General features: G+C 54.2%; 2 protein-coding genes across 4 annotated transcripts; both read right to left on the reverse strand.

The window, feature by feature from the left end:
* Positions 1-893: 893 nt before the first annotated feature.
* On the reverse strand, positions 894-4,453 carry STOML2 (stomatin like 2). Of its 3 annotated transcripts, XM_065878692.1 has the most exons (10): positions 4,055-4,453; positions 3,678-3,815; positions 3,109-3,208; positions 2,936-2,994; positions 2,743-2,844; positions 2,463-2,597; positions 2,159-2,303; positions 1,959-2,038; positions 1,596-1,724; positions 894-1,168 (listed from the first exon to the last, which is right to left on the reverse strand). In XM_065878692.1, the coding sequence occupies exons 1-10, from the start codon at positions 4,235-4,237 to the stop codon at positions 1,031-1,033; spliced, it is 1,209 nt and encodes a 402-aa protein (XP_065734764.1). In that variant the 5' UTR covers positions 4,238-4,453; the 3' UTR covers positions 894-1,030. The 3 variants fall into 3 exon arrangements, with proteins under 3 accessions (XP_065734764.1, XP_065734766.1, XP_065734765.1); XM_065878694.1 differs by lacking the exon at positions 3,678-3,815 and having other exon boundaries at positions 1,031-1,168; positions 4,055-4,099; XM_065878693.1 differs by lacking the exon at positions 2,463-2,597 and having other exon boundaries at positions 1,031-1,168; positions 4,055-4,099.
* Positions 4,454-5,534: 1,081 nt separating this feature from the next.
* On the reverse strand, positions 5,535-16,636 carry ATOSB (atos homolog B). The gene is made up of 9 exons (XM_065879450.1): positions 16,581-16,636; positions 9,143-9,286; positions 7,922-8,891; positions 7,704-7,762; positions 7,407-7,512; positions 7,123-7,281; positions 6,729-6,797; positions 6,470-6,645; positions 5,535-6,352 (listed from the first exon to the last, which is right to left on the reverse strand). Exons 3-9 carry the CDS (start codon positions 8,813-8,815, stop codon positions 6,199-6,201), a joined length of 1,617 nt encoding a protein of 538 aa, XP_065735522.1. The 5' UTR covers positions 8,816-8,891; positions 9,143-9,286; positions 16,581-16,636; the 3' UTR covers positions 5,535-6,198.
* Positions 16,637-16,980: the final 344 nt, after the last annotated feature.

The raw sequence follows: 16,980 nt of genomic DNA on the forward strand, positions 1-16,980 counted from the left end.
ACCTTGCTGCCCACAAAGTGACATGATCCTCCCCCAAGGATCCCTCAGCCAGAACTTTCCTCCACCTCAGCACTTATCACTTTGTAGCTCTATTTCCTGTGAAAACAGGGACCATAGGATTTGGGTTCTTCTGTAGCACGGAGCTTGGCACATGGTAGACATCATTGAATGTTTTTTTTTTTTAATTATTTATTTTTTTACACAGCAGGTTCTTATTAGTTATCCATTTTTTACATATTAGTGTATACATGTTAATCCCAATCTTCCAATTCATCACACCACCACCTGCCCCCCGCCACTTTCCCACCTTGGTGTCCATACGTTTGTTCTCTACATCTGTGTCTCTATTTCCACCCTGCAAACTGGTTCATCTGTACCATTTTTCTAAGTTCCACATATACGCATTAATATACTGTATTTGTTTTTCTCTTTCTGACTTACTTCACTCTGTATGACAGTCTCTAGGCCCATCCACGTCTCTACAAATGACCCAATTTCATTCCTTCTTATGGCTGAGCATTGAATGTTTTTGAATGAACGAATGAGTGTCCTCAGTCCCTGAGGACCCTTTGAGCACTACTCTACCAGGACAGTCCTCTATCCCATTAAAAAAAACACCAACACCTGCTCAAATTCACAGCCCTATACTTAGCAAGAGGGGGGACTACACTCCCCAGCTGGCAGTTCAGTAGACATGTGGTTTAATCCTTCCACTGTATCCCACAGCTTCTCCTGAAGACAGGCAGGATGATTTCACTTTACATCACATTTAATCTTGCTCATGGAGGAATCAGTTCCCAAGACCTGACAGGACTGGAGGTGGCAGTGGTCATCCAAGGAGAACACTGGTGACTCTCCCAACTTCATTCCCCAATCAAAGAGGACAGTTTTGGTTTGCCATTGATGAGTTTATTACATGATTAAAGTTCAAATAAAAAAATAATAACCAAAATCTTGGCAGGGAGGCTAGAGCCAGAATCTGGGAGTGCTGCTTCCCTGTCCCCAGCCTCCCTGACCAAGCCCAGCTCCATTAACTCAGCTTGACTCGATCAAGTTCCTCATCAAGACTTGCATCTGTGCTCTGGACATCTCTGCTGCTCCTGCTGGAGACTGAGTCCTGGGCTCCTGGCACCGGGGCTTTGGTGAGGGCCCCATACACACCCATGGCCTGAGGAGAGGGACAGAGAGAGAGCCATGATGACACATGGCAGAAGGCATAGCCCAACCCACCAACGGCTCAAAGGAAGAAGGTAGAGCCAGGGCCAGTAAGCTTGTTTTTCCTTTCTCTCTCTCAAGCCTCAGTCTTAAAAGCTTTGGAGTCGGTTCTAGGAATGTTACAAACTACCAGAGCAGGGTCACCCTCAAAATACTAATACAGGCATCTGCAAAAAAAAAAAAAAAGAAAAAAAAAAAGAAAGATGTCTCAAGAGGTTCCCTATTGCTAGGGATGACTGGGGGTGTCTCGTTCAGGGGATGAAGAGAGATGTAGGTCTCAGGGCACTCTAGAGGACTCGATGGGGAAAGTGATGGTGGTGGTGGTAGCGTCTCAGTCTCTGGCACTGGTGCTCTATGCTGGGTCTTCAGGGTGCTCTAACCTGAGCCACCATACTGGTGACGTCGCCAGGGTTGGAGGGCAGCAGGATAGTGTTGGAGTCCTTCGCCAGTTTAGAGAATGCGCTGACATACTGTTCAGCCACAGTCAGTGAGGCTGCTGCATCTCCATTCTGTGGCCACAGGGAAGATAAAAATCAGAGATCACAGACTTGGATGGGGGGGGGGAGGAAAGGAAGTGGAGAGAAATCAGGTTCCTAGAAAGAGGATATGCAGATCACAATACAAGAGATCATGTAATGTGGCTCAATGGAACCAAAAAGGCAGGAATTTCTCCCAAGGGTAGATAAGAGAACCTCTTCTACTGCCAATTCCTGATCCCCAATCCCACCTAGGGGGTCTCTCACATGTTGTGTCAGAGCTGCAGCCAGGATGCGAATAGCTTCAGCTTTAGCCTTGGCCTTGGCCAGAACTGCACTGGCCTCTCCTGGAAGAAAAGAGACAGAGCTTAACCTATGAGGTCAGGGTACCCCAAAAGCTCCTGTCCCAGTACCAAGCCTCAAAGACCCATACCCTGTACATCACTCAGCCTCTACCCTCTGCTGACCTGCTGCCTGATTTATTTGTTCAGCCTTTTCTGCCTCAGAGGCCAGGATCTGTGCCTGCTTCTTCCCCTCTGCCACGTTGATGGCCGACTCTCGAGTCCCCTCAGACTCTAGAACTGTGGCCCGTTTCCGCCGCTCTGCCTCCACCTAGAAGCCCCCAGCAAGCCCCATCAACAAGAAACCAGAGTAAAAGTAAACTCTTACACAGACCTGCAATTGTACCCATCACAACAGGAAAGGGAGTCCAGGTCCCTATGCAACTGGAGCATCCTGAAGTACTCCACCTCATCCCTCTCTGGCCCCCACCTGCATCTGCATGGACTCTTTCACCCGGGGTGGCACATGGATATCCTTGATCTCATAACGGAGGCAGCGGATGCCCCAGCAGTCAGCAGCCTGGTTGATAGCATCCACGATGTTAGCATTCAGGGACTCCCGCTCCTGGAGGAAGAGAGGTGTAAGCTCCATGGCCTCAACCCAACCTTCAGGGGGCTAAACCGAGAAGGTCCCGGAACTGATCCCCAGAAAGGACTGAGAGTGCCAGGTATGTGTCTTCAAACCCTAACTCTGGCTCAGATCCCCTTACCCGGAAGACTTTGTCCAGAGAGAGTTTGCCGAGCTCTGATCTCATGGTTGTCTGAGCTAGCTGGGTGACAGCATACTCAGGGTCCTCCACACCATAGCTTGCCTGAAAGGGGCATGGACAGTGTCAGTAGCTTGCATGCAGGATTTTAGTGAGGAGAGCAACTCAGGAGCTGAATAAAGCAGAGGACAGATACCTTGTAAGGGTCCATGATGCGCAGGTAAAGGACTCCATCGATTTGCAGAGTTACATTGTCTGTAGGTGCAGGAGCAGGAGAGAAAGGTCAGGCCTCCAGGTCCCAATCAGCTCTTTCTCCTGCAACCACATCCTAATGGCCTCAGAGCACCCATGTCACCCCGCACTCCTCACCAAGAGTCACGGCAGACTGCTCAGGCACGTTGATGACAATTTCCTTGAGACTCTGCACATATCGGATCCGGTCTAACACAGGGATGAGGATGTTCAAGCCCTGGGAAGAGGAGTTACAGGTCTTCAGAAGGATGGGGGGCTGTAGGGTTGAGATCGAAGCTAGGCCTGGAGTGGGTAGGGAATCAACATAGATTCTGCCCAGAAAAACAGAAGGCTTGGGGTGTCACCGGTACGTAAGAATGTAAGGATAGGAATGTAAGGCTGGATCTCTGAATGGAAGGGACAGTCAAGGAGATGGGAGCCAGCAGTGTAGCCTTTTCCATGCAGACAGGTGGAGCTGAGAGGATTAATAGAAGAGATTCCTAATGTGGGGCCTGTGGGATGCGAGCGCAATGGGAAAAGGTGGTAAGATGGGTATGACCGTCAGCAGTCTGGGCCCTGCCAGGTCTGGCCTGGGGTGTCAGAAGCCAAAGATGAAGGCAGGCCCCAACGAGGTCTCACCCCATTCCCCCATGTCGTGAGGGAATTGGGATTCAGGCTGGCCCGGGGTGGGCAGAAGAGGTTCTCACAGGCTCCAAGATGCGGTGGAATCGGCCCATTCGCTCCACCACCCAAGCCTCCTGCTGCGGCACAAACAGCACCACGGTGTTTCGGGGCAATCCAGAGGAGGCGCGGCGCGCAGCGCGGCCAGAAGCCTGCACGGAGCCCTAAAGGGAAGACGAGGATCAGCAGAGACCCAGTCGGCCGGGCACCCCGCCCCTCTCGGTGCCTGTCCCGGAGGCATGTCCCTAAACCGCGACCGTAAAGGGTTCTCGGAAAGGAACTCAGGCGAGTACCATAACCTCCGATCCCAGTTCTCTCCCCACACTTAGAATCTGGCCCCTTCCCAGTTGAAAACCCAGGTGATCTCTGGCCCGACCCTTAGAAAAGGATGCCTTGCACTCACCCTCAGCAAAAGGGCCCCAGACGCCCGCACCGAGCGCGCCAGCATTTCCCACTGCCACAGCAGCCTCCGGAACCAACGAGACGCGGAGCAGAGCGGTCGCTCTAGATGCCCGGACCTGAGCCTTTCCTCCCGTATTTCCACTCCCCCGGATGTACTTCCGGCCTTCCCTTCCCTCTTCCACATTCAGCCAATCAGCGTTACTCGGCAGAAGCGTGCATCAAGTTGCTCGCTGGGAGACGCAGACTTTCTAGAGAGGGCTCAAGGCTGGAGCTTTTTCTTGTTCTCGCTGTTCAAGCCCAAGATCTCGAACACGGTGACCAAATGGAGGCTACTTTTCGCGTGCAGGTGTCCCAGAAAAGCTTCCCACAGAATTCTTTATCCCCACTGGAGACTCAGTTTACCCTTCTGAGCGTATAATCGCCATCTTTCACCATAGCGACGAGCGATTGGAGCTGACTCATTGCCGTGGTTGCCATAGTGACATTCTCTGGTAGTCCTGCTGTGCTGTACCCAGCCCTCCCACTGGGGACCGACCCCGTTCCCGTTACCATGGTGACTGGGCCTAATATTGCCCGGTGATTGGACTGAGGTTTCCCCCTCCCCTCTTTTCCCAAGGCATCATAGCTTTTTCTTCCTCTACCCCGTCAGGGTCTATCAGGCCAGGTTCCCTCGCATACAGAGTCCGGCACACAGCCCCAACATTCAGCCTTCTCTGGAGCATGTCACCCTGCACACATCTCCGATGCTCTGTCACATGCATTAGGAGACTTGCACAGTCACCCTCATTTTACATATCAGAGCACTGAAGCTCAGAGGAGCTAAAATCGTCAACAGAACCAGTGTAAGAATCCAGATCCGCATTCAGAGTTCAGCTTTTACAGCAGAACCTTCCCCACCACACCACCCCATTATGTGAAAGGGGCAAGACCAGACCCTAAGAATCATGGGGCCTCCCCTAAGACTTCCCTGCCTCAGGCCTTTTTCCTGGGGAAAGGGCAGAGTCCCAGCTCTAGTTAGGCTCTCCATCCCCATCCCCATGCTCTCCCGAACAGAAAAAGGAAGGCTTAGTTCAAGTTTCAAACAAGAATTTATTCTTTCTTTCTTTTTTTTTTTAAAAAAGTACCAGGTACAATTTTTTCCTGTTTTTTTTTTTCAAGTTTTAGCAAATGCTTGTTCCCCTCAGCCCAGCCCCAGGTATCAGGGCTAAGGCTAGGTCAGAGTCTAGAGTGGGGAATGGGGTAGTTGATAACTACATGACTGAGTTTGAGGAGTGCCCCTCACCCCAACTGAGGTAGGTGGGTCAGAGTCTGGCCAGGTGAGAGGAGGCACCCCAGTCCTTGGCCCTGACTCTGTCCCCTGAACACCTTCCTCAGTCAGGACCCCAAAGCAAGGAGACACAGGCAGAAGGAGAGGGACAACCAGAGTCTGAAGTCCTAGATGAGGTGTGGTTGACACCTGTGTGTGTGTGCCTGCACGCGTGCTCTCTCTCACACACATACACGTACACAGACACACACACACACACACAAGTTGGCCTTCAGAGAGAGGTGAGAGGGTCGGGGAAGTGAAAGGAATAAGGAAGGACAGGGGAAGCTGAGTCTTTGGCTGGTGACTCAGTCCTTCCGGAATACTTCTCTGCTCTCAGCTGAGGGAGAGCAGTTCTCCTACAGCCCCCATATCAGCCTCTTCAACTCCTGAGGTTGGAGCAATATCTGAGAGTGGGAAAGGAGGAGGGGCAATGCCAATTATCAGGTTTGGGACGTTACCAAGGCAATCCAATTTGAATAAATTATAAATTAAAATAAATAAAATAATAAGTGGCCCCTGCCCAGGACAGGGAGGCAACGCTGGCATGACTTGCCTGGGAACTTAGGACAACCTCAGGGTAGCTCCAGTTCCTCCCCACTACCGCAGCTGGCCTGGGAAATCCAAGGGAGGGGGCAGGCACGTGGAGTACCCAGAGTAGGGCAGAGTGTGGTAAGATCAGAAGCTTTAAACACCCAAATAATCAGTTTGGGCATGAGCGTGGTGAGGGCTTTAATTCAAGCCTGAAGGGTCTCTCGCACCTCTCCACGTGTTTGCTCTGTCCAGGATGGAGCAGGATGGGCAGGTCCTTGGCCCACATGGGTTCAGGGCACTGACAATCAGGGCAAAGGTGAATAACGTGGATTGTGAGGGGCCTCAGTCACAGCCTGCAGTTCGTAGGGGAGCCCTGTGTCCAGTTCCAGGCTCCGGCGGGAAAAAAGCAGGCGGATGTCTCCATGCAGGCTTAAGCGGCCTGAGCGGGAGCTCCGGAACCTGGGGGAGGACAGGGTGATCAAAGTAAGACCCCAGACTGTAGACAAGCAAGGAGAGATGCTATTCAGGGAGGACATGCCTGGGTTGTGGAAAGGATATCCAGGGCCCTGTCCTCACCTGAGGTGCAACAAGTAGCAGAGGAGGCAGCGGGTGGGGCTAGCATTTCCCTCCTCACCCACAGGCACCAAAAAGAGGCGATGACGCAGGAAGGTCATGTGGGCAGCAGGCATGTCCGAGAAGTCAAAGGTCACGAGGAACATCTTCACCACAGTCTGGTTGGGGTTAAATAAGGTCTGGGGACAGGAAGGGCAAGGTTGGTAGGGTCTAGGGGATGTTTTCCTGTCCCCACTCCCACTCCCCCTCAGGGAAAACTCACCACTTGGATGGTGCCCACCTTGGGCACGCTGTAACCCTTCCTCCCCAGGGGGTTCAGGTCCACGACGCCCTGGGAAGGCCATGGAGCCATCAGACAAAGTAGGGTCTGGGAGATCCCTGAACACTCACCCATCTCCACAATCTCTCATTCTGGGACCTGGCCCCTGCCCTACACTAGAGTTCTCCCCACCTGGCTCTGACTCTTAGGCGAGAACATCTAAAGAATACTTCCAGAGCAGTTCTCCTGGGTTCCCTAACTCTGCTGGTCTCTGCCCAGGGTGCCCTTCCCAATAAAGTCTTTTGCTTTGTCAGTTAAAAAAAAAAAAAAGAATACCCCCTGCCCCCAACCCCTCATGCCCCTCATGAGCTAACTTTGGGTTTAGGTCAGGTCATACCAGGAAGGGAGCCGGGGCATTTTGCTCAGAAACATCAAAGAAGGTGACAGTGACAGGCAGCGTGACATGCTGAGGGCAGTAGGATCCACTAGCTCCAATCTCTGCTGTGAAGCCCTCAATGTGGCCAGATGGTGCAAAGCGTCCTCGCAGCAATGATTCCTGGGGATGGGGTGGGAAAACATATTGTGAGACAGATGCTAGCTGTTTTCCTTACCCATCCAAGCCACACACACCACCATCCCTTCCCGCGAGATCCACCAATCAAGGAACCCAAGGGGAACTACCTCAAAGTTGCCCAACAGGGTACGGCTGATGGCGGGGGTAGGAACAGGGGAGGCACTGGGGGTGCTCAGCAGGCCTGGCCTCTTCCGGAGGCTTCGAAGGGAGCTCCTGGTAGGGGAGGGGACACACAAGTGGGTTGGCTTGAGGTATTCTGCTACGCTTGCTACTGTCCTTGGGCCCCACAATTTGCTACTACCTAGGGCTCCTTCCCTGAGGTCCCCCACCTTGGGGCTGGAAAAAGAATTACAGACATCTGCCCCATTTTCAGGGAGGGGCAGAGGGAGAAGCTGGTCACTTACAGCTTCAGGCGACAGGCACCTTTCAGCCTCCGCCCCATGGGACTGCAGTCTGTTGGGTCCTATGGAGAGGAAAGATTAGGGACAGAGATTGGGTGGAGGCCAGGTATGTTTGGAGCAGGGGCTCATCACAAGCTCTCATAGGAACATCCTCCCAAGCCCATCACCTTTCCTCACACAGATGTCCACTTAAGAGCAGACCACGTCCTCTCCTGGCTTACCAGCACAGGCTCCTTGGGCCCAGGCAGCAGGTGGCTCCAGAAGGGTGTGGCTTTGGCATCAGAACTGTTGGCAGCAGGAGGGTGGCCCAGGGTTCCCCGGCGCCTCCGAGGGGCTGGCCCTTCATCCTCAGAGCTGACATCCGGGGCTTCTCCAGCTGGAAGCAGCCTTCGCTTGGTGGGACAGGGGCCTGGAGGTCCAGGGCCAGGGGGTGTGTGCTCGGGGCTGTGCCCATTGGCAGTGCCAGGGGACTCCCTAGGCCAGGGGCTGCCCCCATTGCCCACGCCAGCCACTAGGCTCTTACCCCCTATTTGTGCAAGACTGTGCAAATCAGTGTCAAGTGTGTGCAGCTGGCCTGGAGGGGCTGGCCCTGGGGACTCCCCCAGGGACCCCTGTCCCCCAGGATGTGGGGAAGCCCAGTCTCTGGTGTGCAAAGTACTGCAGGAAGCATTTGATGGGGGCCAGGGGGGACTCCGGGCCCCTGAAGTCCAAGGTGAGGTGGAGCTACCTCCCTGTTCCACAACACAGAGGCCATGATGGCAGAAATGTTGGCTGGCCACGCCCAGTCCCAGCCCCAGTCCCTCTGGGCCCAATAGCCCCAGACTAGGTGGTTCTTCAGGGGGTACTCCCTCTTTGGCCCCCAGCCCAGGGCCTCTCTTCAGCTCCCGGGGACCCTCAGTGGGTGGGGCTGGCCGTTTCAGGGCCCTATGAGGCTCGGAGGCACCAGCTGGAGGGGAAAAGATGGATACCTGGTAGACCCCGGGGGATGTTGCCCCCCCCGCCGGGCTGTAGCCCATGAGCAGGCCACCCTGGAGGGCCCCCTGCCTGACTGCAGGCTGTGAAGGGCCAGCCTCTGGCTCTGAGGATGGAGACGGCTCCGCCTGCACGTGGCGCATGAAGCCCCCCCTTGGGTCAGGGGGGACCCCCCCCAGAGCCTTTATGCTGGGCCTGGGCTGGGGGGCCTGGGGACATCTGTGCAAGAGAAGAGAAGAAAAGATGGTCAGGGCAATCAGTGAATCATCTCCCTCCCAGGTGAATTTCAGATCCTCCCCTGGACTGAAGAGGTGAGCTTGTGAGGTTCCTGGGGGCGAAGGTGTCCCAATCTAATACCTTCAGATGGACTAATGGAATATAAAGGCCACTCGCAGAACTTCTGAGAAGGTGACACATTTAGCTCAGGTTTCTAACTGTACCTGCTCCTCCTCCCTCTCCTTGGCACTCACCCCGATAAAGAGGCCTTAAGCCTAGCTGTGTGTTCCCTCTTCCTGACTGATGCCTTGCTCTCCTAGCTGGCAGTCTGGTCCATGCCTGCTGCACTGGCGAGGTGACTGCCACCATTCCGTGCAGCTCCTAGGCTCAGCTGGACCCTGAGGAGAGAAAAACAGACATAAGCCAGGATCTCTGGAGCCAGCAGTAAGGCTGCTCTCCAACTGTCAGCTAACAGAGTATACGCCAGGACATCCTCCTCCAGTATGAGGAGCCCTTCAGAAACAGAAGGGGCAGTCTTGGGATCCAGGGCCCAGAGGGCAGAACTGGGCTACACAAGGAGTCACAGAGAGGCAGGTCTTAGCTCATTGTAATAAGGATGTGACAAGTAAGTTGAGGCAGGATAACTACTTATCAGGGCCACCAGCTAGGGGACTCCTGCCCTGAATGAGAGGGGGGATGAGATACCCCAAGATCCAAGAGACCATGCCAACTGAGAGGTGGCCAAAGCAAGAATTCAACTCTCCTAGTCAAGGCCACTGAGTTGCACAACTCCTTCCCACATACCTATCTCTAAAGGGACAAGTGCCATCCCATAACCCTAAGGGCAGAAGTCTTACAGAAACTTACATCCCCAACAGCGCTCCTTAGAAGTACAAACTTCAGGTCAGCTCAAAGTGGGCCCTTCAGCATTAAACTCCCAATTGGCCCCAGAAGTCTGTCCCTTTAACAGGAAGCAACAAATCTAACCAAAAACAAGTCTAGAGGGGGCAGGGTGGGGGAGGAAGCACTGCTAGAAGGCACTTTCCAGGGCCTACCCCTCCCCCTACCTAGGCCCTGCAAACTAGTGATAAGACAGTGACAGTCAGAGAGCAGGAGTACCTCGCCACTCCTCCCCAACACATCCAACACCCAAAAACCAAAACCACTGCTTTTCTGTCAGGGTACAAGATGGTCTTCACTGACTAGTCCACCCTCAGGAGTCCATATTGGGTGAGGGGATGTCCAGTTGAAGGCCATCTTCCTTCATGGGAGAAAACATTGCCCCCAGGATCAAGCTTATCCTTTGGTCAGTAGCCTGTGCTGCCTGCTATCCACAAAACCCTTTCTCATCCAAGGAATGTCCCCTTATGCCTACCGGAGTCTTAACCTTCCTTGGCTAGGCCAAATGCCATCCTCTCCATAAAGCCTACTACGGCCACCCTGGACCATAAATGTCTGTCTCTTCTGAGACCTCACCTATAGCAGTACCATTATCTCCTGTAACCCACTGACAGCTTTGTTTGCTCCTACGGGTAAGACATCTCGTAGACTGACCATAGGGTTCTTGAGGATAGGTTTGTACTTCACTCCTCTGCCCAACTCCAAGCACAGGGGTAAGCACATAGCAGGGCTCAAAAGAGTAAAATGCAAGTCCCAGAGATCTGGGCAGCAGTCCTGACAGTGCAGAGAAAAACTCGCAGAATATGAGAGAAGCAGGGAGATTAACTGTATAGGGAAAATCAGCAACAACAAAGATGGGGGTGGGGGGCTTCCCTGGTGGCACAGTGGTTAAGAATCTGCCCACCAATGCGAGGGACACAGGTTCATGCCCTGGTCCGGGAAGATTCCACATGCCACGGAGCAACTAAGCCCGTGCGCCACAACTACTGAGCCTGCGCTCTAGAGTCCGCGAGCCACAACTACTAAGCCCGTGTGCCACAACTACCAAAGCCCACATGCCTAGAGCCTGTGCTCCGCAACAAGAGAAGCCACTGCAATGAGAAGCCCGAGCCTCCGCTCGACGCAACTAGAGAAAGCCCACGTGCAGCAATGAAGACCCAGCGCCGCCAAAAATAAATAAATAAAATAAATTAAAGATGGGGGTGGGACGCAGGGAGAAAGGGGAGCTTTGCATCCAGGGACTGGAAAACTCTCCTACACCAAGTTCCCATCACTGCACTATCCTACACTATCCTATTTCACCAAGTTCTCATTAGAACTGGAAGCCCTAAGAAAATTCTGGTTCCCTGTGGTGGGTGGGGCGTCTGGAAAGGGCAGAACGCCAATGGCAGCATTGTCAGAGGGTACGACCTGTACTAATCTCTTCCCTCCTTTCCTCTACCCATGCTATACAGATTCAGGAAGGGCCTTTTCCTTAGCACTCCCACCCCTAAGTCATCCCATCATCCCAGTTGACCTCTTGAGCCCTTGCCCTGGGGAAGCCAGGTGATGACATGATGCCCTACTTGACCCCAGCATGGCTGGCACCTGCTCATTACCCCAGAGCCCTCTCAGTTCCTGCCCTGTCAATGAAAATCTCTAAGACTCACTTTCCTGCCACCCAGCCAGTCTGGCTCTAGACCATGGCTTCAAGCTGACTCATGGGGCAGGACTTGGCAGGGGAGGGGCAGGGTAGGCCAAATCTCACTCTGTGCAGGGGGTGGGCAGCAGCTGGCGTCAAACATCTGTGCCAGGCTGTGGCTGGCAAGGACTACAGCTCCCAACATACCAAGGGAGCAAGGCCAGCAAAAACAACAAGTCCCAGAATACCACGGGGTCTGTACCCTCAGACACCTGCTAGGCCTGGGAGGTGGGGTAGGTGGGTGTTGAGCTGCCAGGCTCACTCTCCCCTTCAGTATTAAAGATATCCATTTCTACGCTGATCAAGGAAGGTGGCCGGAAGGAGAATTCCTCTCCATGTGCTTTTCACCTTCACGCCATTCAGAAGGAACTGCTGCCCGCTGCTCTACATTTTGTACCTGCACACGTCTACACTAGCTACGGGGTCTGTTCCCATGGACCACTACTGTGGGTAGAAAGGTTAACCTCTGCCCTCTCACCAACCCCTTGCCTCTCTCTCTGGCCTAGAGCCCTCCACCCTCCGTGGAGAGGAAGCAAATCTTAGCACCTCCTCCAAAATGAGCCCAGTAGACTCACCCCAGCACCCCGGCTCCAGGACTCCTTGTTCTGACCGATCCCCCCCACCGCCTGCTTAGCCTCCCAGGTCCTTTCTCTCCCCCCTCCTCCCCACAGCCTGGGACAGGCCCCATTCCCTACTGGAGCTTCGGAGATTTGCTATTTCCCCCTAGCACAAACTCACCCCGTTCCCAGACTGGCTCCGCCGCGGCGCCGCTGCTCCAGGCCCTTCCGTCCCGTCCCGGTCCCTCCCCTCGAATGCCCGATCCTCCCCACCACGGGCCCCCAACCCAGACAAAGGGTGGCTCAGCCTGAGCCCTGCTCTGTTAGGATCTTCTCTGTTCAGCTTCGTGTGCAACACTAGCGAGCCCTGGCGCCCGCAGCCCCCAAGCCGCTGCCTCGCCCCTCCCCGCGACTGTCCCTCCCCGCGGGCGCCCGGGCTCCGCACTGCCGACTCCGCTGCCCCTCTGACTCACAGGCCATTTCCTACCAGCTGATGGGGCAGCCCGCCCCGCCCAGCGCCCCCACTCCCCCACCGCTGCAGCCGCGGCCGCCACGCCCCCCTCAAACTCCGCCCCCCATGGGCAGCGACCATGCTAATTGGCCTAAAGGAGGCCAGCCTCCCCACGACCTCAAGCGTGAGGCACGCCCCCTCCAAGAGACGCAAGCCCATTGGTCCACGGGGGGGGGCCGGCCTACATAGGGTCGCCCCGCCCATCTCCTTAACCTCTCAGTTGCAGGAGTCCAAAGCAGCTCTCAGCCCTGCCTTTTAACCCTTTGAAAGACGTAGGCCTCCCACTTTTCACCCCTCCCTTCCTCTTCAGAGGCGGGTCAGTAGGACGACCTAGGGCGTTCACAGGCAAAGTTCGACAATCCCCAAAGTCAGCTTGCTCTTTCAACACCAGATCCCAAATATCCCCACTCCCGTTCATCTCTCCATGCCTTGCAAACCAGAGGTCCAGAGACCAGAGGGCTGTTGAATCCCAGGAAGCTTCCTTCGTGCCAGGGCAGATGAAAAGGTCTTGAAGTGGGATCTCATCTCTTTCCACTGAGAAATAGTATTGTTCCTCTCTTACTCTATATTGATGTTCTTTTGCCTTCATTAGAGGGGCCCCAAGGGCTCCCGAGATAGGGATACCTTTTAATTCAGGAACTAGACATCATCCTTTGTGCCTCTAAACTTCCATTCTGAGATCAGGCTGCTTCAGCCCTTCTGCACTCTTTCTATTCATCAGCCCCTGTTCAAGGAGGCAGAGCACCCAGGGGAAGAAGTGGGATAGGAAGGCTCCTGCCCAGAGTAGGGGGAAATATGCCCAACTCTTCTGACAGAGCTCACCCCCCTGACTCACAGCTCCCTCGAAACTCCCCACCCTCCCCCTGAGTCACTGGGCCCCAAGCCCAGCCCAGACCCAACCAAATTAAGTGGCAGCAGAACCAGCATTCCTAATTCTTATTCTCTTACCCTTTAAATGACCAGGATGGAAACCTTTGCAAGGATTAGACATTAAAAGACACTTTTTAGAGGGGCTGATCTACGGGCAAGCTAAGAAAATAAACAGTCCTGCCTACCTTTCCCTCTGCACTTGTGAAGTCAGACAGTTTGGAGCTTAAGAGGTTTCTAAGACTCAGGTCTCCCACAAAACAAGAGGCAAACACCAGAGCCAAAAGAGGAAAGACTCAAACTGAGACCCTAGAGAATTAGCATCAGCCAGGGCAGGCTCCCTGGCTGTGCCTCCAGAAGAGCGGGAGTGCATTCTTTTATAGTTCAGAAGCCACAGAAGCCCCAAGGTCCTTGTTTCTACCTTGCTTGTAGTGGTGGGCCCTAAGGGCCCTGAGGTTGTCACTGGACAGTAAAATGAGGCTCTCCTCCCCTACTTCCTCCCTGTGCCCTAGACTTAGGAAGGACAACCAAGTAACAGTTCCTCTAGCCTCCTTTCTCCTTACCTCAGACCAGGGGAAAAACGCTGAAAAAGAACCCAGTTGCCGTGGACTGACTTCCTTGCTGGTTCCCTAATTCTAAGGAACGGGATTTAGGAAATTTTCAACACCCTGAACAAAATTGCAGAGTACCAATGTAAAAGCCCACTTGCCTTAGTAAAAGCTTACTGGGAAGACAGGTAGACAAAGAACACTGTAGGAAAGGAGTAATTCCTTGGTGACCCCACCTTGTTCTATCTAACTGCCACTACCATAGGTCCAGGCCTTAGTTATTTGCAAAAGTCAGGGGGCAGAAGTTCAGGGGGAAGGATCAAAGATGTTCTAGGCCTCAGTGTGTACTGGGAAAGCAAGCAGCATGGTACAATCAAGAGGCTTTACCTAGCTGCCTTAAATTCTTACCCTGCTTTATTTTTTTCATAACAGTTATCACCAGCTGACACTTCTCCCTCTTTCCCCTTCCCCCTCCCTCTCCCCTCTTTCTCTCCCTTCCCAGCCACACACACATTTATTTCTCCCCCTATTAGAATGGAAGCTCCATGAGAACAGCAACTTCGTCCATTTTGTTCATGCTGGTATTCCCAGAATCAGCATCAGTGCCTGGCACATAATAGGTGCTCAATAAACACTGGCTGAAAGAAACAATGAGCCCTGGGCTGAGTAAAGAGCAATCAGGAGACCTGGATCCTAACACCTGCTCTCTCACTGTGAGACCTGGAGAAAATCTCAGTCTCTTTGTTAATTTCCAAATCTGTAAAAATGAGCATTTGTATAGACATTGAGGGCCTCTACAATTCGGACCTTATACTGCTATAATTCTAATGGCTGCTGTTCACTCACATCCATTTTCAGAGGATGGATCCAAGCATCTGAATGCACTGCTGCCTGTACCGAAGCAGAAAGTCTATATACTCCAGCCTCTGCACAGCAAACTGATGCCCTTTCTCTTCACGCTCCACCCACTCACACAAATGCCTCAGTCTTGAGGAAGCTGGAGTGAGTCCGCCCTAAGCCCGCCTCTCAGAGAGACAGTCTGGGAAGCTGTGTTGCCATAGCAATCAGCTCCTCCTCAAAGGTTTCAGCCTGCCCTCCTTTACCCCACCCTACCCCACGGCTTTGTCTGGCTTCAGCACCCCCTCCCTCCCCAGCCAGTCTCTCAGCCAGAGGAGACTGGCTTGGGGCCCCTTTCAGCAACACTGTCACACTCATTCAGCCACTGTGTGGAAAACGGGGCTTTCTCACCCTCCCCCAGCCTGCCCAGGGGCAAAAAGAGCTCTGGCACTACATCAAGTCCCCTCAGGGAACCAGAGGAGCCGCCACAAGGACTAGGCCCTAGTCTCAGTTCTGATAGTTTCTAAGCCAGGAGGGTGGGGAGCCATTCCCTCTCCCTCCCCCAGCAGAGACTGGAACCTCACAACCCTTCCCAAGTTCAGCCGACAATAGTGGCCCACCTCTCAAAACATGCCTCATAGACTTTCAGTACTTCTCACCATTTCCCCTTCTCACAGAAGCCCAGAATTTTCGAGGGGCCTAGGGTTCCCTACCCAGGAGAAGGAAAAGTGTGGGGAAATCAGTTTGCGGCAAGTGGTAAAAAGGTGTCTACCATTCACTTGGGGGGCTGTTGGGAGAGACCTCTGCAGTAGTGAGGGCAAGGTCTGGGCCTTGCTGCTGGTTACTTAGGTCTCTGGCCACGGAGTACGAAGTCTGGGGCAGGGCACAGCTCCTAGACAGGCAAGGACCAGGCCAGGCCCCAGGGTGAGGAAGGAAGTGGGAAATGAGCACACCCAGAGCATAAGGGCAGGGCAAAGTGGGGGAGGAGGGGGAAGACAGGGACCAAGGCAAGCTTCTAGGAGGAACAGGAACTAGAGTGGGGGGATAACAGGAACCGAAGCAGGGGAAGGGTCCCCAGGGACACCAGCTAAGGGGAAAAAACCTGTCTCAGCCAGACAGATCCAAATACTGAGAGAGTCACACAAGCCCTAGTGGCAAGTAGGGCCTGGATCCTCTCTAAGAGTGCTCAGGCCTGAAGGTGGAGTTAGGAGCTGATGAGCCGGGAACACCACAGACTGGCTTCTTCACCCCCCTAATTCCAACACCCTCATTCCTGAAACACAGTACACAAACATCTTCCCGGAGTCTCTACAATGCCCCCAGACTTTCTCAAAGCACTAGGGGTTCTTCCCTCCCCAGATGGGACCTGCAACCCCTTCCCCTCACACAGTGCCCACAGCCCCATCCCTTCTTCCTCCACACAGCCCCTCCCACACTCCGGACCACCAGCCCGTCTCCATCACACGACACCCGCCCTTTCCCTTAAAGCGCTTCAGATCCCCTCCCCCTCAAGTGTCGTCTGAACCCTCCACTTGTGATAGCGACCTGACCCCCTCACATTGTACTTCCCACCTCACAAAGCACTCCCGCCCCTCCCGCGCAAGGGCTACTGGAGAATGCACCTCCTAGCCCCTACACTGAGCCCCCAACTCCTCCCCCAACTGTTTCACTCCACCCCCACCCAGCATTTCTCTAGATCCTCTCCTTCCCTAACGTGATCCCCACCTCCTCAAGTCTGCCCAAGCGCACCCCCGTCCTTGTCCCTTCTTCCACATGCACCCCGCCACACACCTGTAGTTCCGTGAGTCCCGTTGCACCTGGGGAGGTAATGGATTGAGGCATTTACACAGCAGCCTCGGCCTGCAAACCTCGCCCCTTTGGTCCGAGCCCCGCCCCCGCAACGACGGGACCCACCCTCCCCCTTGTCCCACCTCCCACCTTCCCCTGGCTCCTCCCCTCTCCCAATTTCTTTAATCCTGGGGCTCCTCCCCTGTAATCCAGGTCCCGCCCCTCCCTGGCCTCCGCCCCTTCTCCTCTCGGCGTCTCCCCATTGAATTTCTGCTTGTCCCTCGTCCCACCCCTGATCCCCGCCCCCTTTTGGTCTCTCCGCCTTTCACTAGGACCCGCCCCCTCGGATTCCAGGCTGGCAGAACCCGTGCCAGGCTCCCTTCCCCTGCTAGCCCCCTCCCAT

This window comes from Phocoena phocoena, chromosome 6 (assembly GCF_963924675.1).
Source record: "Phocoena phocoena chromosome 6, mPhoPho1.1, whole genome shotgun sequence".
In the NCBI taxonomy this organism is placed as follows: domain Eukaryota; kingdom Metazoa; phylum Chordata; class Mammalia; order Artiodactyla; family Phocoenidae; genus Phocoena; species Phocoena phocoena.

Coding starts and splice junctions, on each gene's coding strand:
- ATOSB (XM_065879450.1), bottom strand. CDS start 8,815: ATGCGCCACGTGCAGGCGGAGCCGTCTCCATCCTCAGAGCCAGAGGCT. Junction 7,513..7,703: donor GGTGCCTGTCGCCTGAAGCT/GTAAGTGACCAG, acceptor CTCCCCTACCAG/GAGCTCCCTTCGAAGCCTCC. Junction 6,646..6,728: donor AGGTGGGCACCATCCAAGTG/GTGAGTTTTCCC, acceptor TCCTGTCCCCAG/ACCTTATTTAACCCCAACCA.
- STOML2 (XM_065878692.1), bottom strand. CDS start 4,237: ATGTGGAAGAGGGAAGGGAAGGCCGGAAGTACATCCGGGGGAGTGGAA. Junction 2,995..3,108: donor GCAGTCTGCCGTGACTCTTG/GTGAGGAGTGCG, acceptor CTGCACCTACAG/ACAATGTAACTCTGCAAATC. Junction 2,304..2,462: donor AAGAGTCCATGCAGATGCAG/GTGGGGGCCAGA, acceptor GGGGGCTTCTAG/GTGGAGGCAGAGCGGCGGAA.